This window comes from Gallinula chloropus, assembly GCF_964237585.1.
Source record: "Gallinula chloropus genome assembly, chromosome: 4".
Taxonomy (NCBI): domain Eukaryota; kingdom Metazoa; phylum Chordata; class Aves; order Gruiformes; family Rallidae; genus Gallinula; species Gallinula chloropus.
The window spans coordinates 50,139,830-50,166,119 of record NC_140088.1 but is presented as its reverse complement, the minus strand read 5'-3'; the positions used below and the strand labels follow the sequence as shown (position 1 = coordinate 50,166,119).

The 26,290-nt window shown below is 42.8% G+C and overlaps 1 protein-coding gene across 1 annotated transcript in view; it reads left to right on the top strand.

Moving 5' to 3' along the window:
* Nucleotides 1–26,290, top strand: part of TNIP3 (TNFAIP3 interacting protein 3) — a gene marked incomplete at both ends in the record, with an annotated part of 51,451 nt that overhangs the window by 10,968 nt on the left and 14,193 nt on the right. The window contains 7 exons of the mRNA XM_084263242.1: nt 762–894; nt 10,651–10,734; nt 12,224–12,313; nt 13,439–13,504; nt 14,761–14,892; nt 19,557–19,685; nt 24,392–24,508. Of these exons, the coding sequence (XP_084119368.1) occupies nt 762–894; nt 10,651–10,734; nt 12,224–12,313; nt 13,439–13,504; nt 14,761–14,892; nt 19,557–19,685; nt 24,392–24,508 (751 nt within the window). The remainder of the gene's footprint in view (nt 1–761; nt 895–10,650; nt 10,735–12,223; nt 12,314–13,438; nt 13,505–14,760; nt 14,893–19,556; nt 19,686–24,391; nt 24,509–26,290) is intronic.

Genomic DNA, 26,290 nt, shown 5'->3' with positions numbered 1-26,290 from the left:
CCCCAGTCCATACTCTGAAAGTCAGAATCCACCATTATGGTGCATCAAGTGAATCAGCCCTACTTGCTAGTTCTGTGAATTTGGAGCAAGCCCTTAAGTGCACAGGTCTTGTGTGTCTCCAGCAGAGAGACTGAAAGAATTTTCCCACCAAAAATACCTATTTTAATGTTCACAACAGCAATTTTTACAAGATACGTGTATTTTTAAAAGGAGCTTTCAGGGTAAAAATTGAAGTGTTGCAGAAAATAAAAGGTAGCATCAAAAACCTGTGAACTGAGCATCTAGTTTTGGAGTTCAAAACCAATCTAACCATCCTGATTGCATTTTTGTTGAAGTTGAATATAAAATTATTGAAACTACAGGTGAGCGATTGGGGTGAAGGGCATGTGACGGGCTGTATATAATCCCTGAAAGGGCTGACTTGGATTTTGTAGACACAAAGTAGTGAAATTCATAAAGAGTGCTTGCTTCAAACTTTTAAATTAAGTTCTGCCACAAAGCACCTGGTCTGGCTGAAGCTGTCCCTGCTTTCTGGACTAGCTGACCTTTAAAGGTCCCTTCCAACCAAACGCATTCTGCGGTTGACCTGTGTGACACTGCTCAGTGCTTTCTGATTGTGTTCCGGGAGGGTTCGCAGGAGCTTGGTGCAGGACTAGCTCTGCTGCCCGCACAGTCACGTTCAGAAGACACCTGACAAATTTACCTTCTCTGTGCTTCAAGTTTTGGTGCAAAGTTTAACGTTGCTGTTTCTTTCAAAGCAGGTGTGAAAGTAAAGAGCTTGATGTTGAAATAAGGAACCTGATAGAGAAGAGTAACAGTTACCAGTCACGCAAGGACCCCAATCCTGTTGCCCAAGAGAGACCGAACCCTCAGAGAACGTTGTGTTCCCTTAAGGTAAATGCAGTCTGCTTTTGCAATGATTATCTGCCAGGAAAGAGCATTTGGGGGATGTTCCCAGGGTGACTTGATTATGCACAAAACTTTTTGATTTCTGAAATGATGCAATGAACTTGCAACAGTTGTTTTTTTTCCCTGATGCAGCTACTTTCTGTTATGAGGAAGACAGAGTGGGATAATGTTTTATAGCACTTTAAAAGGTCAGCTAAACCCACTGATTACCCAAAGTGCCACCCTCTGTAGCCAGCTGTGCTATTTGGATAACACAGATCCACAAAACTCTATATCCTGGGAGTGCTGACATTTCTTTAGGTTACCTCATTTGATAGCTCTCACTTAACTGAGTGTGAGCAGAGATGTGGGGGACAAAATCCTTGGGAGAGTCAAAAAGGTGTTTAGATACATAGGAGGAAAGAAGATTCAACCTCATGCTTCTCTGATACTACAAACAGAAACTTGTAAGCTACCTGCACAGGTGGTCATTTTTGCTATTAGCAAAATGATGGTTAACAAGCTTGTTCTAGGTTTCCCTGATTCCCCTCTCTTCCCTGAAGTAGCAGGCTACTTTTTACCATGCCCTGGGAGGACAAAAGGAGATTCCTGTTTTCTGCAAACTGGGAAAGGGAGAAGTGGGGAGGAGAGGGGTGATTAACCCATGAATTCCATGTACCTGCAAAGAACAACACATTGAGTGACATGCTTACTTGCCTGTGTGACTCCACTACAGGGCAGGGGAAGGAAACCCCTGAAGGCTATGCCCCGAGGCTTGATGCAGGAAACTGAGGAGGAGGTAAAGGAGAGATGACTCTCCTCTATGAAATCCGAAATTACACATAGCTCCTTTCACATGTAAACCACCATCTCCAAAATGACTCATGACTTTGGGGCATGAAGCTGAGCCCAGGGAGACGCCCTGGTGTCAGGCTAGTGGGATTAGAAACCTTGAGAGATAAACCACAGGGAGGAACGGGGATTCCCAGCCTCAGGGGAGCAATCAGTATGGTGAAACAGAAGTCACTGCAGAGTCAAGTGGCACTGAGCTATGAAATGACAGGGCAGAACAGCAAGCCACAAACTGTCTGTGGAAACACCTGGTTCCCATCTTCGCCTCCTTCCAGCAGAAGTGGATGGAGGAAAGAATTTGGAGGGGTGTGGGGAGGAAAAAAAAAGGATATGCTCACCTCAACTGTTTTTGTGAAGTGCTTCAGCGCTTCACACGGAAACCGTGGCAGTGTTTCATCCCCAGTGCTTACATGCTTTATGCATTTATAGCACTTGTTTGCCTGGAAAGGTGTGTCAGTCAGTGCCTTTCATAAGCTGAAGGAGTAAAGTTTATGATAATTCTGTGCTAGAAATGGATTGCACGCTTTTTATTTATACTTTTAAGTCAAACAGCGTTTCACTGGGCAGGTTGTTGACTTGGGCTTTGAGTGACAGCTTGACAGTTGTCATGTTAAGCTCCGACAACCTCAGTGTAAGATGTTAGGAGCATTGCATATTGGAATGTGTGTTCTGGAAAAGGAGGTAATACTTCTATCAAACCTAGTATACTTTCAATTACAAAAGTTATAGAATAATATTAAAATAAAACAAACGTACAAAGCTCCCCCCCCAACCCCAAAAATGTGAGTGTGTGAAATGAAATGCTGATTTAGACTTTAAATGACTGGGAAATTCTTTATTTAAAGATTAGGAAAAATTTAATAATGAAACAAAAGCATGCCATTCCCTACAGTGTTGGTCATTCATCAGGAGGTTATTTGGCACAGCCATCATTGTTATTCTGCAATTATTTTTTTTTCTGGAGTAGAGAGTATAAATTGCACACTGTAAAATGGCATTTCCTTCTGATCTTAAATCACTCATGAGTCTGCTATCAAGAACTGTCTGCAAAGAAATTTCTTTTTTTACCAAGATTTTTTTTTCCATTAAAATACATATTATTATTGTTTTAAAGGCAAATACTTGAGAGAAAAAATGTAGGTCTGTAGAACGAACTAATTCTCAGCATATCCTTCAGCCTGAGATTCCCTAGTCTGTAGTACTTTAATTGCATCTTGTCATGATGCTATGTTCTCTGCTGAGGGAGAGGGAAAAGAGGGAGGAGGAAGGAACACAAAAGTATCATGAAGTCCAACTCCTGTCTCCACACAAGGCCAGCCAAGTCAGAGCATGAGGTGAGAGAAACATCCGTGGAGGGAGGTCACAGCCATTAGAGCCTGCCAGTGTGCTCCCATTCCAGGTACCCACATGCAGTTCATTGGCTTAATATAGGGGACTTGAGTCCCTATATGTAATTTGTCTAGGTGAGTGGGATTTTTAGGTGTTAAGCTGAAATGAGAGGCGAGACCTAAGTGTGGCATCATTATTGTACACTGATTTAAGCTCTTCTCAACTTAATTAAATGTGTTTACTTTTTCTAGAGCCATTGACTGAAAAAAGGGAAAAATATGATGAAATCTTTTGCTGACTAGAACAATTGGGAATCTCTAATTCACGCCTCCTTATCTATTATTCTCCATGTCTCCTGTAACATCGCTTATTGCTGCAATGTGCAGCAGAACTGTATGTGAAAGAGGGGGATTGCAAGCTTCTGTACTGCAGTCTGTGGAAATGCCTTTTAAGTATAAAGCTGATTACATTCAACTGGAATAAGATAGACTAAGTGGAAATATTACTAAAAAGTACTCATGCTGAGCGTTTTCAGTATGTTTAGGCCTTCATCAAGATTTTAGACACAAGAAGGATAATTTCTGGGCAAGAGAGGGTAGAAATGGGAAGGGAAGAATAGCAACTAAAATAATTACTGGTGTGTTACATAAAGTTGGCAGAGATAATATATTTTATGGGATCAGTTGGTAAAAAATCCCTGATAAACTTTCCAGCACCTAAACTGGTTTGGGTGTGAAGTGAGAAAGAAAAACTTTTCATTTAAGGGTTATCTGTATTGGCAGTAACGATGTTGTAAAATTTAAAAATCCAATTATTGTTCCATGTAACTGGGGTTTAATCATCAGACTTGAGTTTGCAAGTGCCCAGGTACTTGCTTAGCCATGCCCCAGTCTTGCTGGTGATGGTGGAAAACAGTGTATAAAGGAACCTGAAGCTGAACCTGAAGCCTGTGCTGTGTTTTTACTTACTCTGAAAGCACACCTTGCTCTAATTGTATCTGTTTTTTGCATACTGAGGCACACATTACATCTGCATGTACTTTTCTGTCCGAGTGAGTACTAACCAAGCAGCAGCACAGAAGATTGATGTTGACATACTTGAGGAGAAACCCCTCTCTTAGTACCTTTCTCTGGGTGAAGCATGTGGACCAGTTTTAGACGGGAAGAGGTAGATTATTCTGGTTTAAGAGCTGATTCTATTTTGACCAAGTAATCCCAGCCTAAATCTAGCTTCTACAGTTCTGCAGCTGAATGGTGTAATAAATAAAACCACTTCAAACAACCCAAAGAAACAAATGACCCCGATACAAGAAAGATGTGGGACTGTTGGAGAGGGTTCAGAGGAGGCCAAGAAGATGATCAGAGGGCTGTAGCACCTTCCCTACAAAGAGGGGCTGAAGGAGCCTGGCTTGTTCAGCCTGGAGAAAAGAAGGCTGTGGGGGGACCTCATTGCAACCTTCCAGTCCCTGAAGGGAGCAGAGAAACAAGAGGGGAATCAGCTGTTAAAAAGAGTAGACAGTGGCAGAACAAGGGGGAATGAGTTGAAGCTAAAGGAGGGAAGGTTTAGATGAGATATTAGGGGGAAGTTCTTTACAGAGAGTGATGAGGTGCCAGAACAGGCTGCCCAGAGAGGTGGTGGATGCCCCGTCCCTAGGGCTGTTCAAGGCCAGGTTGGATGGGGCCCTGGGCAACCTTGTGTGTATCCAGGCCTGGAGGTTGGTGCCTGTGGCAGGGGGATTGGAACTCTATGATCCTTGGGGTCCCTTCCAACCCAGACCATTCTGTGATTCTGTGAAAGCTCACACCAGATAGCTGATTGACTGGGAGGAAAAAAAGCTGACTTGGTCATCACCAAGGAAAGAGTTGCTTTTCTTTGACTTGAGCATTTTAATGGTTCTTGGTTTCTCACTGCAGTTACCGAAGAGTTGGAATTTTCAGAAGTTATGAGCAGCTTCTTTATCTTAATTTGTGAGTGCCTGTTTTGAAATCCTGTAATGGATGCCTTTCCCAAAATAGAGATCCAGCACTCTGAAAATGAGAACTTTTACCTTACTGTGGTGGTGATGATTTCTGTTAGAGGATTCAGCATTAGCCACAGCTTCAAGGCTTTGATTATTTTTTTTTCCTCCCACTGAAAGCTTCCCAAAGATAACTAAAAGGCTTTTGCACTCAGAAAAGCCAGGTCTTCCTACAATACAAACAAAAAGAGTTCTCTTTTTTTAAACGGGAAAAAAACTACCACCCCAACAGACTCAAAGCTGCTACTAATTGTAATTACAGAACACCATAGAACTAGAACAGAAATTAAGAAAAGGCTTCTAAACACTTAAGCGTCCTTTACTCTGGCAGACAGGGTTGTATGCTACCACTTGTCAGCTGACTTGGTGAGGTTCTGAGGAGCAGTAAATCCTGCCTGGTCCCATTTGCTTCCTGGGAAGATTTTTTCCCCACCTATTAGTTGACTGGCTTATTCTGGCTCCTCGCAGCAGTTTGTCTCTACAGCAGCTTCTGGCTCTCTCTTCTGCCATGCTCTAGAGTATCGGCAACTTTGATGTTTTCCCCTTCACCCCAGTCTTTAAAGTAACAGCTGTGGACAAAAATTAAAGGTAAGACAGGTACATCTGCCCATCATGTACAAGCTGCCTGATGAGTTTTGAAAAATACGTGGCCAGTTCTGTCACCGATATCTGGTAAAAAATCATAAATGCCAAGGATAATGCTTCAGAGGCCAAGTATGTGAACATGAATGGGTGTTGTGGTTTTGCCCCAGCCAGCAGCTGAGCACCACGCAGACGCTTTCTGGAGGGGGGTAGGGGGAAAGGGAGAAAAAAACAAAGGGGTGAGAAGGTGACTGTCAAGAGTGGGAGAAAGTTGGGTAGAGGTATTACTAAGAATTCAGGCTGCTGAAGAGAATTTAAATGTTTTAGATTATGATTCATAGACATTACAGGAGGCTTCAGGTTATTAGTCAAACTTTCATGTGTAGGTTTGCTCACTATAATGTTTTCTTAATACATTTAATTGTGTTTTGATCAGTCTCTATAATAGAAATAGAGACCAGTGGAAGCCAAGGAACAGAAGGGCTTGTGAGGACATTAAGGAAGCATTTTTATCATACACCTAGAAGAGGAATTACCAACCACTGTTCTAAGAGCATCCATATCTCACCAGCTCTCCGAAGACAGAAAACGATTGTTCTTTTTGTACTAATTTTGTTTTCTTAAGCTACTGAACTTCACTTCCTTGTCTGGACAGCAGACTCTGCTCCATTGCTCTCTTGTTTTCCATGTGTACTCAAACTATACTCAATGTAATGAAAAGTCTGTTTATGTTCAGCAGTGGTTGATGGTGGTTGACATACCACATCCCAGCAGGAGGTAAGTGCCTTTTTGGGGGGGGATGGATAGAAGGGATGTGCAAAGGAAGTGACTTTCTGGAGAGTGAGTGGAAGGAGAAGTAAGGGATGAGAAATGGATTAAAAGAGAATGTAAGTTACTTATGCTCTTGCTCTAAAACGTCTAATAGACACAAGCTAGATGAAGGCCTGTATGCCTGTGTATTTTAGGGAGGCACAACTCTGTCCACTGTGTTCTATGATGTGGTTTTGCACATGTTCATGGAGGAGTCGGAGGCAGTTATGAGAGAGAGAGAAACAAGTTTCTGTTTCTCCACTCAGAGATTATTCCCTGCAGTCTGTTCTCTTGTGATTCTATTTTACATTTTTAGTGTAACCAGTAAATGTCATGACACAGACTGGCTTGTTCATTTAAAGAGGAAGAGGTGAAATAATCAGGGAAATAAAATTTCATGTAAGCATTAGGTTGGGATTTATAAAACTCAATGACCAGTTTGTCACTTAGTTACATCACATTTTGCAAGTCTTGATTTTGCGTGTTAGTGGCTAGACTAGGCACGATTTCACCACAGTAAAATCTGATTTTTAGCTGTCTGTGACAAGGGTGTTGAGATTTTCCCCAGCAGACCTTTACTGCAGTGTTGGAGATGGTGCTGATTTGCATAGCAGTGCCCAGCATGTATGTAGTTGGGGTACTGCCCCCCTTCTGAGGTGCCTTTTCAGTCTGTGATTGCAAGGGTGGCTCTGGCAGCTTGTGAGGAGTGCTCACCTTCATTAGCGGGGATAGATATCCCCTCGGCACAGTGTGCACATCGTTCCCACTGTGCCAAACTGGCACGCTTGGTTTCTCCTTGGATATCTACTCTGCTTTTCTGTAGCCGTGCACCAAAGAGTGCAGCACTCAGCAAACAAACACTGCCTTGCCTTTGGACAGCACTGCTCACTCTGCGTTTTCCTCCAAAATTTACTTCCCTCGTGGTTTGTGCAGACCAGTTCCCCCTTTGCAGACACCCTTCAGCTGTCATTTTTGCTTCCTGTGAAGCTTCCAAGGCTTCCTGTGACTTTGGAAAATTTGTACTAGTGCTGCCCCATCTTTGACTGGTACAGTTTCTTCACGCTGGAAAATTGTAACAGATTTTGAAAATTTACTGGAAACGGGGGTTTTTTTTAGATTTCCAACTGCATTTATAGTCTGGTCTTCAACCAGAATTTTCCAAGGCATTTCAAACTGTGCATTTGATTTGACATCTTCAAATGCCAGCGTGAGGGAAGGTGTCTGTGCTGGAGTATCATTGCCCTTGAGACTAGATGTGCAACATGAAAGATTTCTGATTGTTTTTCATGAATCATGTGCTCGGTGTTGGTGCTTTGTAGCCTGAGACAGACTCTTGTTTCCATGAGTCTATAATCAATAGGACCGTAGCAGGCCAGTGCCAGGAGCAGGGCATTGTGAGATGGTAGGTAATTGCTGTTCATGTCACTTGTGTCTAGTTACAGTACTCCCCAGAACATCTTGACTCTTCTTGTGCCCTAACTTAAGTGCAGTCAGAACACAAAGTTATGCAGCAACAGCCTGCTAAAGGATGCTGCAGACATGGCTGTGACAGACAGACAATAGGTGAAAGGAGACAACATCATTCTCTGATCTGACACATCTGGCTGACCTTTAGCGTTCAGTTGCTCTGTTTCCTTATGTGTGTAACAGGGGTTTTGCTTAGTTCTGCAAAGAGTCACTAGGTGTAAGCTTTGATTTGACATAAAGTTTTAATGATATTGTAATACCCAGTCTCTCTTTTTCAATGTGTGGTGCTTCCTCTTCCTTCTCCACTATGAAGACTTTATGGTTTAACTATTACTGCATTCTCTCGGGTAGCACAGCATGTTTATTCATTTTAGAAGCTGCCCTTTTGCTGTGTCCCAGAAGATGCCCTTCTTGTTTCACTCAACCTTGCTCTGCTCTACTTGGTTGCATTGCCTGGCAGTTACCAGCTCTCATTTATTCCAGTATGTTAATCACTACAGAAATGGAAAGGAATACAACTATGGAAATTGCTGTTGTGTTATCATCCGGCAGTTCTTCTTTCTTTAAACCAATGCTGTACCTGAGAGGTTATTTTTTTTTTCTAAGTGGGATGACTCCTGTGTTGACTCTAAAAAGTCTTTGCTAAAATAACATTTTTTTTTTTAATTTCTCTCTATGAAGAGAGGCTGGAGGAGCTGGGCTTGTTCAGCCTGGAGAAGAGAAGGCTGCAGGGGGACCTCACTGCAGCCTTCCAGTACCTAAAGGAAACATACAAACAGGAGGGGAATCAACCTTTTAAAAGGGTAGAGACTGGCAGGACAAGGGGGAATGGATTAAAACTAAAGGAAGGAAGGTTTATATTAGATATTAGGGGGAAGTTCTTTACAGAGAGAGTGGTGAGAGGCTGGAATGGGCTGTCCAGAGAGGTGGTGGATGCCCTGTCCCTGGAGGTGTTCAAGGCCAGGTTGGATGGGCTGCTGGGCAACCTTGTGTAGATCCAGGCCTGGAGGTTGGTGGCCCTTGCCTTTGGCAGGGGGATTGGAATTCTGTGATCCTTGGGGTCCCTTCCAATCCAGACCATTCTGTGATTCTATAAGAAACTGGGAGAGCCTGAGAGAATCAATGCGATTCAGGATTTTGCCTGCAATCTATCAAACCATCCTCATCTGTGATATCTAGCTTTCCTGTTATAGGACAGTGTAGGTATCCTTTTGGGGCACCCCATGTACTTTGCCTAAATCATTATCCCGAAACCAGTTCCTCTTGCACCCAGAGTTTCTGAGAAAACCCATGCCATTCTATGATTCTCAGTAAGTTTGCAGATGACACTAAGCAGGGAGGAAGTGTTGATCTGCCTGAGGGTAGGGAGGCTTTTCAGAGGGATCTGAACAGCCTGGACCAATGGGCTGAGACCAGTGGCATCTTGGCTTGTATCAAAAATAGTGTGGCCAGTAGGTCTAGGGAGGTGACTGTGCCCCTGTACTCGGCATTGGTGAGGTTGCACCTGGAGTGCTGTGTCCAGTTCTGGGCTCCTTACTATAAGAAGGACATTGAGGTCCTCGAGCGAGTCAAGAGAAGGGCAACCAGGCTGGTGAAGGGACTGGAGGGCGAATCATACGAGGAGCTGCTGAGGGAGCTGGGGGAGGTTGAGTCACCTTCCCTGGGTGTGTTTGAAAGATGGGTAGATGAGGTACTTCGGGATATGGTTTAGCATAGGATGGGAACAGCTGGACTCGATGATCTCAAAGGTCTTTTCCAACCTTGTGATTCTGTGAGAATAGAAGACTGAGAGGGATCTGATCAATGTTTATATATAATCTGAAGTATGGGAGACAGAGGGAAATGGCCAGCCTCTTCTCAGTGGTCTGTGGGGACAGGACAAGGGGCAATGGCCTCAAGTTGCAGCACAGGAAGTTCCGCAGCAACATGCAGAAAAACTTCTTCCTGGTGAGGGTGACAGAGCCCTGGGACAGGCTGCCCCGGGGGGTGTGGAGTCTCCTTCTCTGGAGATATTGAAGACCCATCCAGGTACCTCCCTGTGTGACCTGTCCTAGGGAACCTGCTTTGGCAGGGGGGTAGGACTCTATGGTCTCTGGAGGTCCCTTCTGACCCTTATGATCCTGTGATTCATCTTTGTGCAGCTTTTCAGGGAAAGTAAATCAGTTTTCCAGTTATGGTTTTCCCCTAAACATCTTGGAGTTTGTAAGAGTTTACTCTTCCCCGTAGTTGTTAGCAGGCTTCACTGATACTCCTTTATAAGCATGACTCACTAATTTTTCTGTCATGATACTTCACACTGTCTTAGTGTCACTTAATTCTTGTCATACTTACATAAGTCCTTTTTTACAACTGGAAGTGGAGATAGAAAATCCTGTCCTCTTATTTACTGAAAGAAGCATGTAACCTTCCTTCCCTTATACATGCAACTTCCTCTCTTAGGATGAAAGGAGCCAATTTATTGCTACTTAGATGCACACTAAGCAGAGTACTGCCTAGCCCAGCACATTAGTCATAGGCAGTGTGCTTCAACCCTCTGGGAAGCCCCAGCCAGGAAGGAGGAAAAGGTTAAAATCAAAATTCCACCACTTATTTCTGAATCGTGTCTGCTTCCACAGGCAGCACTCACAGTCTTCTGGGTCTTAATGCAGTTCTCCTGCTCCTTTAAGCCAGGGTAAAATACCTTTTTCATTCCTCTTCTTCTGCAGACTCACAGTGAAACAAATGCTCAAGGCATTGGATGCACGTGGGCAGGTGTGAGCAACATGGAAAGCCGGTCAGACCCATCAGAAGTAAGTGACCCTTTTGGCTGTCCTCTGAAGTGCTGTTTGGTAGCATGTGTGCCACTTTGTAGACTGACAATTATGGGCTAATTTTTGTGTGTTCCAGTAGATTTATGCTGTTTAAGACTAGAAGGAAATATTAGAACTATCCAAAAATGGATGTGGCATTCTTAGAATGAAAACCCTCCCTAGCTGTTGTATTTTCTTTTTTGTTTCCCCCTAAAAGCACCTGGTCACTTTAATTTGTAGTACCAAGGGTAGAAAGGGGTTTGTTTTAGTGGCCCAACAACCTGTGAGTGCAGTATTTGGGCCAGTCGGTTCCAAGTGTACTGGCTGTTAGGTTTATGAGTTGTCCTGTTCGCTTCAGTAGGATTCTAAAATACACACCTCAGTATGTGCCTAAGGCCCAGATTCTGAAAACTACTTAACATATGAATAACTCCACTGACTGCCAGGTAATTGCTTCAGATACTTTAAGTTAAGCATGTTGATGAACTTCTACAGGAAGAGGGATTAAGTGTTTTCTGACATGAAAGTCAAGTGCTCCACACTTGGGGCACAGCAGGACTGGCAAATACCGAGTTTTGCCTGTGAAAAGACATCCCAAAACTATCCTTTGATCTTCTGTGTTGCTATTTGGCTTTAAATTTTCTAACTGAAGAAAATAAATCTATTTCAGAAGATTTGAGACCTCAGAAATGCTCACACTTATATTCTAGTTTCTCATGTATCAGTTGAGAATTTAGGGAGGGGAAAACAAAAATAATCCCTGACAAGGTATGTAAACACAGTATGTTTCATTTTTATGAGTATGCATCTTTTCTCCAGTACAGATCTCTAGATATATGTCTATCTATACATCATGTGTTTGTTTTTGTGATGATTCGTAAAGTCTTTTTGGAAATTATGGTAGATGCCATTGCCATTGTGAAAATGAAGGTTTGGCAGCTGCTGTCCTGTGTGAGCAAAACTGCACGCTTTAAAAAACTGGAACAATTGTCGGCTGATTTCCTAATTTCTCCAAATGCCCTATTTGTTTTCTGCACTGCTTGTTTTGAACCCATTGTGCTAAAGGTTATTGCCTTGGGTCTGCAAGCACAAGGGCAATGGTATTAATTATTCTAGTTCTTGTAAACGAAGGGAATTGCTTTGCCCACTTCAATTTATGCTCAACTTTTGTGTTTGTATTGCCAACCTTGAGATAATTAAAATCCTACTCCGTGCTTTACAACTCAGATGGTACAAATAGACATCCTGTTTGTTTCAGTGTCCATCTGCATAATGCTTCAATTAAAGCATCGTCTAAGCAGGGTTAAAACAGATATAGACTTCAGAATCTGCTGTGAATGTACCGAAATACAAATGCAATGTAAGAAAATTTTGGTGTTTCCATTTCTTTACATTCACGTGGCAGGGTGGGTGGGAGTGTTTATATGATCGTTGTGACTTGAAGAGAAGATGCCAAAAGCACTCATCTTTGAACATTTCTTTTCTCTAGTCAAGGCACATATTACTGACCAAAAAGACGACTGGATCAGCCAATTCTTTGGAGCAACAGATCCTCTTGCTGGAAAGGCAGAGACGAGAGGTAGTCTTACATTTACCCTTAACCTTTACAGATAAAACCCTCTAGGACAGATCTTACAATATCAATGATATGCCCAGGGCAGGAAATCGCAGCGTGTGTTACCACTGCTACTTCCACTGTGTTTAAGCTGCCGCTGGTTTTACCCACAAGTCCATCAGGGCCCATGTTTTCCTGTGGGAATCTCATCCTGGGGTCTTGTGTGACAATTCCTATGTGGAAACTTTCTGCTTTGCGTTTCTTTACAGCTTGAAGTGTGCAAGCACTTTAAGTTTAATTTTAACCTAGTTCCTGTAGTCCCACTTCTCTTTACTAAGCTAGGCAGAGTTCTGTTTGGAGAACTGTTCTTAAAAACAAACCATGACTTATCATAACGTGGCTCTGAATCTAGAAGAGGAGTGATTTATATAGTACAAGGGGCAAATTTTCTTAACAATTGTTATTCTTAAGGTGAGGAACCACCATGCATAGTAGCCAGTGGTGTCTTGCTTGCGGGTAGCAAATTTGAAACCGTTCTTTTCCTGAACATCTTAAAGAGTGCCCCTATGTCCTGCAAAGCAAAATGCTCCAAAGGGACCTGTTTGGCTTTCTGTTTGGAGTGCACATGCGCTGACTTCACGCCTACCGCTGACGTGCATGGTGCTAGCTGATCTTCCCATCTTGCATGTGTATGCTTGCTCTGTGTAGTGGCACTGAGAAGCAGGTTTTGCACCCAGTTGTAATTGCAGTCAGCAGGAGTCTTCAATTCCCTTATCGGAAGACAGAGACCTTCTAATAGGAAATGTGTTTATAGAGCTTGGAGCAAACTAACAAGATAGTTCTGGGCCATTTAGGAATTGCAGCTTGAGATTTGTGCAGCATCGCAAGTGATTCACCCGTAGCTTACTGTGTGTTTGTGTGTTTCCTCAATGTTACATCCTAACCATACAGGTACTTGTAACTGAAATGCCAAAGCACTGGCAAATGGGCTGTAAAGCTTGCCAAACTTCAGACTTTTTCTGAAATGTACTGGCCAGATGAGGAGGTTGTGAACGCTTGTAGCTGGAGGATTAGAATGCCAGCCTGTTTTTTATTTGCTGATAGTGTTGAAAAAGAGAGTTATTTACTGTGACTTTCTGATAATTACAGCTTCTGGAGGTGAACAAGCAATGGGATCATCAATTTAGAAGTATGAAACAGCTTTTTGAAGCACAGGTAACTAACAATGTTGACCACTTAAATCGGAATATGCATGCCTGGTATATGTATGCTGATATGTCTGTGCATAAGTACCAACCAGACATAGCTATAGTAAATATGTAAAGGAGAGAAAGCATCATGTTTACTTTGTCTTTAGTTCACAAATTAAAAAAGATTCATCACATAAAAGTGAAGCACAAGAATCTTTATTAGCACAAGATAACGAGAGAAGCAGGGCATCTGTAAAAGAGTAGGGATCAGGGTGGATGTGACAGCAGAGATCTTCATGCCCTCCACGAGGTAATAAAAAATTGTTCATACCTCCAGTGATCCAGCAGTGCCTGGTATGCCCAGCTACAGATCCACATCATGTACTGTTGGGTCTCGTCCCATCTCTTGTGGCTGACTTGTGAAACCTGGAAGCTCACGGGAGATCCCTGTAATGAGGGAGCTCTCAGATAAATCCTCCACGAATGCTGCCTTCCATAAGCAGCAAGACATTTTTTTTAATATTTAAAAAAAAATTGTAGATGAGTATTTTTATTGCCTTTTTTGTCGAGATCTCATTGGCATAGCTTCATTCCTTGCTGGCGGCTATGTGCCTTTGCTGCAGACATTATAATAAGCTGCCTAGTGAAGCTGGATGCTTACAATTTTGGCTGGTATTTCAAAAAACAAGTTGGTTCATTGGCCAATGCTTCTCATATCCTGTTTCCTTCCATGAAAAGGATGGCCTTGTGTGCTTATCAGGAGCATCGTCTCTCTAATATTTTCCAGTAAGCTTTACTGAGATCTGGATAATGCCTCTGATTCCATCCTTCCTGCCCCTTCCCCAAAGATAAGAGGAATTTAAATGGCTCTTCCTCTTTTAATATGGGACCGTTTTATGCCTCTGGCTAGATCATTGGGCTGTGCACCACTGCAGAGGGAGTGCAAATTGCAAAATGAAAAAAAGAACATTGAAATGGAAAATTCATTTGGAGGGACAGACCCATGGTGGCTGTCCTCAGCATCAAAGCAGTGCAAGACCCAACTGGTTTAACACCAACAGAGAATTTGTCCAGGATCATTAAGAGTCTCCACTGCAGAGTGAGCAGCAGAGCTTGGAGATGGGGTGGAGAAACTCAGAGCCTGGGAATTTCATGTGCAACTAGATCCACTCCTTTAATGCATATCTGTTGAGAGCTGAAAGGGTTTGAAGGGGCCTTCCAAGATGCTGTGCCTTTCAGGATCCCCAGTCAGCCCAGTGTGGTCTGTTACTTGCTTTTCAGCTGGCAAAAATGAAAGCAAAACTGGATGTGTCAGAGAGGAGAGTCAGTGAGCTGGAGGAACAGAGACATCGGCAGCATCCAGAAGATGAGAGGCTGCAAGCCCTGAGCAGAGAGACACCATTGCAGGAAACGGTAGGAGGGTGCACCCTTGTTCCCCGTTTGTGCTTGGTGCTGAATGCCGCCTTGCCTCTCCTCTTCTCATGAGTGGCAGGGTGTGGGGCTGTTGCGTAGCCATGAGATGATATTGGGGGTTTTGTTCAGCACTCTTCAATATTTTACCCAAGGCAGTGGCCGATCTGTGTGCATAGAGAGAGTAATTTCAATAGAAATTGGCAGAGACCACAGCATTTGTGTGTGTGGGAGTAAAGAGCAGACTGATATGAATGCTGCAGAGATTTCCTTCCTCACTGTTCAGTTCAGGGCGAACTTTGTGAATGAAAATGCTTCGGCTTTTTCAGATGGAATGAGAATGTCATTGTGGATGTTACACCAAGTGCTTGGCAATAAATACTTGAAGCTTAAGATCCCCACATTTTGGTATTGACAACACAGGCTTTTATAGGCTAGCTGCCTCAGCTCCCTGTGAATACTAGGGATGTAGGCAGCGCAGGTCTTAAGGCTGAAAGTGCCTGGGGACACAAGGGGAAATAGTCAGCCTCTTTTCAATGGTCTGTGGAGACAGGACAAGGGGCAATGGCCTCAAGCTGGAGCACAGGAAGTTCTGCACCAACATGCTGAAGAACTTTTTCACAGCGAGGGTGACAGAGGCCTGGGACAGGCTGCCCAAGGGGGAATGCAGAGTCTCCTTCTCTGGAGATATTCAAGCGCCGTCTGGATGCCTCCTTGTGTGACCTGTCCTAGGGAACCTGCTTTGGCAGGGGGGTTGGACTCGATGATCTCTGTAGGTCCCTTCCAAACCCTGCAATTCTGTGATTCTGTGATCAGCTGCTCTAGAACAGGGCTCAGCTCACCTTAAGAGTGGTTGGGCATCTCTCTCAGGATTCCTTAGTGTCTCCTTAAATGGGTAAAGGAATTTACCTCTGGCAATTATTCCACACTTGTATAGGCATTTACATCCAAAACTAGATCCCTAAGCTGAATTTCCATCACAGTGAAACCACCAACCTGAGTATTGGTGTATATATGCCCAACGTATCCACAAAACTTTGTGCCTGTTTTTACAAGCATCACAGAGTGTTTCCTATTCTCATTTTGCTTCATGGTAGCACACGCTTCACACCCTCTTGTAAGAGTTTCTGGAAGCTGCTCGGATGGCTGGAGTCAGGCTTCTCTGTTCACTCGGTACACCAAACAAACTTGAAAACAAGTGGCCATTGCATCGCTTCCAGGCTCAGACAGGATGTATGTTAGCTGGCTGTCCTCGTTTCGCCCCTGCCGGCAGCTGAGCACCACGCAGTCACTTGCTCGCTTGCTCCCCACAGCGGGAAGAAAATCGGGGAGGGAAACAGAAAAAAATATAGAAGGAAAGACAAAGGCTAACCATGGTTAGGATAAGGACAGTTTACTGGGACAGCAAAGGGAGAGGGAAATAACAAAACCAGGACTATATAGCAAAATATACAAATTTGGTGATACACAGTGCAGTTTCTCATCAAACCACGCAACTCAGGCTGTACAGCTCATCGCTGTCCCCAAACTGCGCATCCTGGAGCCCGGGCTCCTCCCTCCCCTTATGCTGAGCATGACACCACAGGATGGAATGTCCCTTTTGGTTAGTTTGGGTCATCTGTCCTGGCTGTGTCCCCTCCCAGCTTCCTGGGTGCCCCCACCCCCACTCACCCTGCCTTCTCATTAGCAGAGCAGCATGAAAAGCTGAGAAGTCCTTGACTGCTAAAACAACTAAAACCATGAACACTGCTTTCATACTAACTCCCAAACACAGGACTGCACCAGCTGCTGGAAAGAACATGAACTCTATCCTGGCCAAACTCAGGACAATGCTGCAGGAAAAAGACATGCAGAGCTTGTAGCTTTTAGCTTCATAAGCAACACATTCATCTAACTTGCTTATCAGTTATGGTATGGTCCTAGCTAAGCATGTGCTTTACTGCCTGCCCTTTAACATCAGACAGCTGTGAAAAATAGCCTTCACTATCTTTTTTAAAAGGTAAGGATGAACAGTATGCTCACCCAAATTTTTTTTAATGATATACATCATAAAAATCCAAAATTCTCTTGTGGAGGCAGGTTAGCACGTATGGAGCTTCAGCCTTAGATCAGCAGTTTCTTTACAAATTATACTCAGTTATTATTACAAGTTATACTCAACCAGTAAGTTCTTCTATTTACTGCAAAACTCTTTACTTTCTGGATGTCATTCATGCAGGGATGCAGGAGATCTACACCTTTGCAGGGACGGTTCCAAAAAGTAGAGCATTTTGAATGAGCAACATGGATTGTAACACCTGTGTCAGCAGTGCTGCCAACTCAAGTTACCCTGTGCTGCCCACAGGTCAGGAGGAAGGAGTAGTAGTGCTGAGCGATGATTCAGAAAAATGCCTAAATATATGCTCATCTAAAAGCATGTGAGCAGGCTGGTAGCTTTAAAATTCAGTAGATGCCAAAGAGGCCCAAGCTGACAGATCTACCAAGATGAGTTTTCTAGGGCTTTATGTGTTTTTTTTCCGCCTGTAGCACCTGATGTTCTTCATATCTGCTTTTGGGTTTATAGATATGGGTGTATATATATATTTTTGCTTTGTTTTCTTGAAAGATAACAACCCTTTCTTTTGTAAATGTTATACTCGCCTACAGCCATGGAACTGGGATGGGCTGTACACACCGGAGCAAATTACTAAGCTGTTTTTTCTCTGCTTGAATATCTATTCCGGCAGCCTGACAGTACCTTTTAAATTTGTTTAAAATGGAAAACCAGCAGCACCAAACACCTCTGAGGCAGATTATGGGCTATTGCTCTCTCTCAGTTCTTTTCTTTTTTTCTTATTTTAATTAACCTGGGGATATGGCTCACACAGAATGATAATGTTGTGAACTTTATCTGACCCACAGAGGAAAGCTGCCTGGTTTGGAGATATTTTTTTTTTCTTTAATTTTTTTTTATAAATATCTCTGGACGTGAGTATGTACCCATAGACAGCAATCAAAGACCCAGTCACTGGAAAGTCTAGGTGCCATAGCACCTCAGATTCAGTGTTAAATAAGAAGCAATAAAACATATGAGTTCAGATGGTTCAAAAACATGAAAATAAAAGAAATCTTTGGTTATAAATCGCCATGTTATTGGAGTTGTCAGCCTCTGTGAAGGAGAATGTGTGCTAGTAGCTAGGAAAAGAGGATGGCAAAGGTCAAGAGCATAGCTAAAAATCTGTATGGATCTCCGTGTTTTGATTTTCTTCAGTATCCGAAAGGGTACACACACCAGCTTGAGCTAACTCCCTGGCGTGCATTCCCATGCTTAATGCAGAGATACCCTGCTAACCTTGCTAGTTTGGGAGAAAATGAATTGTTCCAGCTAGCCTAGAACAAAGGAAAATAAAGCTTCTCGTGTGTAAGCAACAGTTTCTCAAGGGTGTTTTTCAGGGTTTCATTTAGCACATGGTGACACGCTGCTCCTGAGCCGCAGCAGTCAGGGCTGGGCTGCTGGCTGCGCAGATACGCCTGTTGGGCAATAAAACACCCATCCGTGTGGTGTCCTTCCCGTGCGGTTCTTGGATCTCGGGGTTTTAATCACATAAAGCAGCTGCAGAAGAATATTTGAAATACTCTTTTTTTTTTTTTTTTTTTTTTTTTTGCTGCTGCTGTTGGTTTTTGTTTGTGGAACAGGCCATTCTGTCTCATGTCTGAACAGCTTTTGTCTAAGGCAGCCTGGCAAAAGCAGGCCAGTGAGTAATGCGTTAGCCTGCGAGAGAAGCTTATGCGGTGCCCTTTGCTTCAGGGTCTGGTTTGGATCTTAGCTTCCTTCATTGCAAATTGAACATAGCTGTGCTAAAAGTGATAGAAGGGAACCACACTTAAAGCTTGGCAAATCTGTGCTAATCATTCCTACAATACCTTCCTGAAAGAACAGTGTATAAATCCTGTTACAAGTAGGGACGTCGTCCTGGTAGTTTGCTTGGGGGGGACAACAGCATATGCTCGTGTGCTAGAAAGGGTCAAGCTCAAGTCAACAAGAACTCTGAAGATGTCAAAGAAAGCAGGTTTTGAAGCCTTTGCTGGTAGCTTGGTAATTTATGTCCTAGGGAGCCTGCTTTGGCAGCGGGGTTGGACCAGATGATCTCTCGAGGTCCCTTCCAGCCCCTACAATTCTATGATTATATTCTATGATTCTAGAGCAGGCTGAGACCTGCCTCAGCCTCCTGGGTAGTGCAAAAACTCCTCAGACTCTATGATACTGAGATCTGGTTTTGTCTTTAATGTCGTGTGATGCTGGGAATGGCTGGGACACCACCAGTGTGTCTTACACTATGAGTATGTCAGGGTAATGCAGGTTGGGGTTGATCATCTGTATGGTACTGATCTGCTTGGCTTCCCAGCTTTCTTGTGCCTTTGCGCAACTGCAGGATATAGAGAGCAGGGATTTAATATGGTAGTTTGTCTCTGTCTCATAATATGGTGAGTGGTCAAACCAATTTTAACAGACTTTATCATGTCTCGGTTTTACTAACCATCTCCCTTCCTGTTGCTTCCCTCCCCAACTGTGTTTGGGACAATAAAAATGCAGCACATCTGCCATACAGCAGATAATCTGAAAATTGTTCTTGAAAAATGGTTCCATCTGCATTTCAGCAGCATCTCTCTGTATTTTTGCATCCCAGAAAGAAGCAAAGGTCCTTAGTAAAGCTCTGCACGAAATGAAGGAAGAGAACAAGCTCTTGAAGCAGCAGAATGCCTCGATGATCAGAAGGAAAGAGCACTATGAGTCTGAAATCAGTCGTCTCAATAAGGTATGAATGAGAGTAGGCTGCTGACTGACACATTTCCTTAAATTCTAGGGTCTCTGTTGTCAAGCAGTGATGGTACCAGAGGCCCATCTTTTCAATCCTGGGTGAATAATCTGTTCAAGGCTGCAAACTCATGATCACTGTTAGGGAGCTGGGGAACAAGCAAGAACTGAATTTGGGTAATACCTGTGCATGCTCTGCTTGGTAGGTAGTAGCACTATACACTAATTTCTAAGAGGAAATGAAGAGAATATTTGGATTTTGCGGTGAAACATCTCTGTGTTTCATATCTAAGCTCCGTCTACATCCTTCCTCCTTAGTAAAAAAGGGAAATGGCACAAAGATGCTTCCCATGCATTCCATTAAATACTGTGATTAAAGAAAGAAAATCAAACTGTTTAAAAACTTGTTTTACATATATTCTGTGTTTGAGAGAACTGCCTTCTCTTCACAAAACCTTCTCCTATCTCACTTTTTTTATACATGTGTAGTCATACATATGTGTATACAGATCTCATTGAAGAAACTGCCACGAAAGAGCTAAATGGGATTTACTTTTTTTAACTGATGGAAAGTAATAAACGTAGCTTTGCTTAATCAAAAGATCACATAAAGCAGTGGGTGTTTTCTAACAATTTTGCATTTCCTGGTGAACCACAAACACTTCCTGAAGAAATGCACTGCTGTAACCATTACTGTGTGACTTGAAGTGATACACCAGCTCGAGGGCCATGATGTGAAAAAGTCAAGGCAAAAAAGAAGTGCTACCATGTTAAAAAAAATCTGGCACAACGTATGATCTCTAACTCGCTTTGAAATGTGTTGACAAGACTTGCTCAAAGCCTTGGTGCAACTTCCATTCGAGGTCCTGTTTGTAAAGCAACTTCTTTTGCTCTCTTTTCCTACGATGTGGTTGGAACTTAACAGATGTGTAAATAGGCCATACTTTTAAATGTGACATCAATTTCATGTAAAACACTTTCCACGAATAATACTTTACTGATTTTCTGTGTATTTGCACTCTTCAAATCTCATTTCACGGATGTGTGAGACTGTAAGGGACCCTCTGTGCCCTTTTGAGTCTAGTTCCTTGGTATTGCAGGTTCAGTGACTTGAAGTTCTTAGAAAATTCTCTGAAATAAGTAATTTTAAGGAAAAAGCTGCTTGAAGCTCCTTCTACTGTGCCTCTGTTGGAAGGCTGTTCTGGAACTGTAACCCTTCTTTCATTAGATGCTTTCATCTGTTTCAATTGGGCTGAATTTATTCTGGCCAGATGATACTCATTTGTTCTTCTGGTAGCAGAGTTGAACAGATCTGCTTCAATGCTTGCCTGAAGCACATCTGTCCTCTCCATGAAGCAGAGCTGTACTCTAGTGAAAATACAGTTGTCCTTGGGGGCACTTGCTCTTTCCCTATAGCTATGTAGAGCAATCACATTTTCCCTAGAGGACAGTTTAGCTAAGCTGACCCTGCTCTTTTGCTCTTTCAAAATACAACTCTGCCTGCAGATATGCATGCTTTTTCATCTTGTTAGTTCTTGGTTTATAGGAGGTACTGCTACTTGCTTCTAAGGACATTGACCTTTTTACTTTTGGCTTCATCCAACTTCGATCCACTTATGCAGAGTACCCAAAGCACAGTCTTCAACCTGATCCTACTTTGATGTCTGCAGCATGGAAGTCATGTTGCGATGCCATAATAATTTGCAATGCTATATCCCAAGGTTGTTAGATTTTCTGTGGTTGTTTCCTTACAGTTCAAGTACAAGCCGAATTTCTGACTTTTTTCATAACTTTGCTGCAGCATTATCTCAACTGTTATTTAAACATAGACCAATAAACTCTAATCTGTTTCCTTTGTTAAGACTACCCGTTTTTATGAGAGCCATTGGGTTAAAAGTGCTTTACTTCATCCCATTTCTCGTGTCTAGTGCGCAGTTCTCTTCAAAATATCTTCCCAAGCCGGGCACAGTCTTCAGGTTAGATTAAGAGCGTTCTAGGTGCATGGACCACTTATCTTTTTCATAGCTTTGGAAAGCAAAGCAGTAGGGTATTTTTTCAGTGATAATGTTCCATTTTTGATGTTAAAAAATCCAGAAAATCTCTGTGGAGCTTGTTGTGTAACTTCAGGTTTGAGTTCTCAGCACTTCTGAATCAATGATAGTTAACACCGCATTCAGTTAAGCTCAGTTTAACTCACTGACCTGTGAGTTCCTTCTCATCAGTATGCCTTCCTTGCTGTTAGCCATCCTGTTACTGCCTCAGTAGCACTATCCTCCTCAGTGGAACTCTGTGTACTCATTTTTACAGTGTTATATAGATAATTTTTAGTTTAATTTCCTTTGCAACTTACCACTCAGTGTTACTGTCTCTTACTCTGCCCTTTCTTCTACAAGCTACCAAAATCAGTAGCTTTTGTAAGGATCAAATCCTTTCTCCAGTTTCTAGAGGCGTTTTAATTTTTCTTCTTCTTGAAACCATTCATCTCGGTGTCCCTCAAGAATTTTCCTATACAGGCTTTTTTCAGCTTCCTTGGGTGATGGTTTGGTTGGGCTTTTTTGTACTTTGAATTTTAATGAAGTAGGAATATCCAAATAATCTGCAAAAACTGCATATAGGATCAAAAGTAGAAGTTGCCTAGTTGATCTTTTTCATATCTCAAATTTGATAATTGGAAATCACAGACCTTCGTTACATATTTAAAATACCCTATTTACTTTTAACTTCAAGTGTCCTGTGATTGTTTTATTCATATTTGCTTTTTTAAAACCAGTGGAACAGCAGTATCTGCATTTCTTCTGTACATGGCTCTAACACAGCCCCACCCCTTTGTCAGCTAAGACTGAAGGGGAGCTTAAAAGAAAAATATCCCAGTAATATCTCTGAGACTTAGCTTGAGTAGCATTTAGTCTCCATTTTATACTTGGGAGCCCAAATCTCCTGTAATGACATAATGCTCAAAAATTTGCTACTGAACTAATGGCAACATTACAGAATTTTACTTCCCTGCCCCCTCAACCCCCCCCAGCACTTTTCAAAATGTCTCTTACAATTTTTCCTCAAAGATTTTGATCTGGCTGTAGTATGACCCTAACCCAATTCAGCTTCATTCATACTGCAGTTTCTTATTTAATTTGAAACGGTAAAACCAAACCTCACAGTTTGCTTCCAAATACAGTTAAAAAACAGTCCTCACCTTATTTTTTCTCTACTGTTAACCTTTTGAAGATCGAATTTTCTGGATTTCCTGTTTATTTTGGGTTGTTTGGGGTTTTTTTTCTCCATAATTCTGAGATGTAGCATTTACTTTCTAAAATGAAGTTAGCTGAGTCCTTATGTGAGAGACATTTAAAAGTACTGAAAGGTGAATATTTGTGCTAGTGTATCACAGAATCACAAGGTTGGAAAAGACCTTTAAGATCATCGAGTCCAACCATATCTGTCCTCTACTAAACCATATCCCTGAGCACCTCATCTACCTGTCTTTTAAATACATCCAGGGTCGGTAACTCAACCCCCTCCCTGGGCAGGCTTTTCCAGGCCCTGACAACTCTTTCAGTGAAGAACTTTTTCCTAACATCTAATCTGAACCTGCCCTGGCACAGCTTTGTGCCATTTTCCCCTTGTCCTATCTCCTGTTACCTGGCTGAAGACACCATAGCCCACCTCTCTATAACCTCCTGTCGGGTAGCTATAGGTGGTGATAAGGTCTCCCCTCAGCCTCCTCTTCTCCAGGCTAAACACCTCCAGCTCCCTCAGCTTCTCCTCATATGATTTGCCCTCCAGCCCCTTCACCAGCCTGGTTGCCCTTCTCTGGATGTGCTCAAGGACCTCAATGTCCTTCATGTAGTGAGTGGCCCAAAACTGAACCCAGCACTTGAGGTGCAGCCTCATCAATGCTGAGTACAGGGGCACAATCACCTCTCCGGGCCTGCTAGGCACGCTGTTTCTGACACAAGCCAAATGTGTAAGTATGTATGTGAGTGCAGTGTGTTATTGGTAGAGGGGTAAGAGCAATTTAAAAATTGTCCGTCCAGTGGAGAGCTGTGTAATATGCTCTGTGAAATCTGAACTCTGGCAGAATTTAACTGAGAAGTGAAATGTTCCAGTGTAGTGTGTGTATCCCTAACTCCCTCTAGTGACAAACTGTAGAGACTACATAACTTCCTCCCAGCCAGAGGGTTTACTTCTGGTCCAGTGGAAGAAATTTGTACTCTTAGTGCAAAGAAAAGTCTCAGCCAGACTTTACTGCAGTCACACTTTTAGGCAATCTTTGCTTATTGCTTTTACTTTCTTGAGGTGTTTTTGGTCTCACTTGGTTTTGGCCTTAGCTGTGTTCAGACACCTTTGTTTTCTCAGATTCTGACTGACACAGGGTAATGGTGGTTATGAATGAGATCTGCACCCATGATTTCTGTAGGCAAATGATGGTTACAGTTGTAACTGAAAACACAGTTCTGTATACGACACTGCCCCGAATTCATGGATGTAGCGTGGGTGCTTTGAAACTTTGGACTTAATCACTCATAGGTGCTGTTCATGGGGTTTATACCCAACGTGTATGATCGAAGCAACTGTAAGTGAAGGGAAAACCCTCGCAAGCCTGTGACTCACTCTAATCTGTTTATTTGGAAAGCAAGCATTCTAATTACCTATTATTTTTTCCTGCAGCAAATCTGTGTTCAGTAATTTTGCTGTTTGTCTTTGCAGGCCCTTGTGGATGTGTTGAAAAAGCAGCACTCACCTGTTGTTGGGACTCCCTCAGAGAAGGGTGACAAATCCAATCTTGAGGACATGAGAACCCAACTCGACGTTCTCAAGCAGCAGGTGAGAACAGTTGGAAGTAAGCCTGGTTGGATTTTGTACTGCATAATTTTGCCATCTCTCCCAAGAGTTGTGCCTGATAGATTTGCTTTTGAAAGGAAGAACCCGTTTAGCCATGTCCCGTTCAAATGGTGTTTCCTATGACGCTGTCATCACAGCAGTGTCCAACAAGCGAAACTGAGCCCTTGTGAAGGACTGAAGCAAGGTTGTGCCTGAGACCCAAAGCAGCAAAATGGCTCTGCTGACACTGAGATGTCCCGGCAGCTCCCTGCTAGGGGCTGAATTTCAGCCAGAGGGAAAGCTAAACTTCATCAGTCACTGATTGTGTCTTCTCCTCCTTTTTTCTTAGGTGATAGCTTAGTGATTTATCTCTGATCTGTAGTCTTGAAGAACTAGAGTGTTGGCACTGCAGTTTATCAAAGTGTGAGGCAAAGCATTTGCATCCACAACCTGCATACTAAGCACTATTAATCTTTGTTCTGGGCAGTTTAAATGCTTTGTGCATTCTCTTTTTTTTCCTTTCCATATGAAAGAATCCGCTTGAAAACATGATATTTTTCAGCTAACTTCATGTTTTATGTCTGTCATCCTGGACAGTGTTAGGGTTAATGTTATTGACACACAAATGGATGCGATCAGAATGGGAATTTTATTCAGTGGGAATAAAATACTTGTTTCTGTCACGTTTGACAGTAGAGCCAGAATTTGCTCTCTAATGTAATGCTTGCCACATGCTGGAGAATAAAATCCTGCACTTGATTGTACAGTAATGAGTTATTTCATTCTACACAATAAAATAGAGTAAACCTATTTTTTTCAGAAATCCCGTGGGGTGTACATTTTATGAATGTCTTTTTCTAGTTGTATAAATCAGCACAGTGAGTCCAAATTTCCTTTTGCACGAAATCAAGCAGAAGCCTGTACGAGGGAAGGACTGTTGGGACAAACAGCAACGTGACAGAGTCTCACCAGAGTTTAGCTGTCATCAGCCCAGCCCTGACAGAAGAGATTCATCCCTTGGGAGGTGTCCCCCCCATCTCTCAGGACAGCAGAATGTATGGCAGAACTGTGACAAAGTGGTTTCCGTGCAGCTTCAGCAGATCCTGCAGCTGGGGAGCTGGGAGGGAGGTGGGACAGCAGAGAGGGAATTGGGAGAGGAGAAATGAGGAAATGTTGAGGAGAGAAGTGTTTAGATGGACGGGGATACAAGAGACATAGATTTTTGCAGGCGACAGCTTAGGGGTGCTCATGCCTCTTCTAGGCACGGGCTGTGGAGCTGAGTTTCCATGCGGCCACACAGAAAGCCTTTGTTCCTTTCACACAGCATTGTTAAGGAAGGGAGTTATATCTAGTGGAGGACCACTGGGTCTGAAAAAAAACCTTGTCAAAAATTAGCTGCTACAAGCAAGTCATGAAAATAATTTATAGAGCCCTGTGTTAGCTCTTTTCTTCCCCTAAGGTATTAACATTTCTTTAGTCCTCCTGTGAAGTCATAGTGCTGCTGCCAGCAAAAGGAAACTGGATCTGTGGAATGGGCAGGGCATCAGCCACAGCAAGCAAGTTTCTTTGAAAGATGCTGTTACCGGGCTTTAGTAACCGGCCAAGAGGACATGAAAGTACTTTTGAAAATTCAAGTGGTGGTTCCCACTCCAGAACGCTTTGGCTGTTACTTGTCTATAGAAGTGCCACCAGGTTCTTACCAGGTAGATTCCTGCCTGTTAGCTGAAGAATTGAGGCTGTCGGCTTAACACCAATCAATTTATGGATTTTGCTTCACTTCTGAAT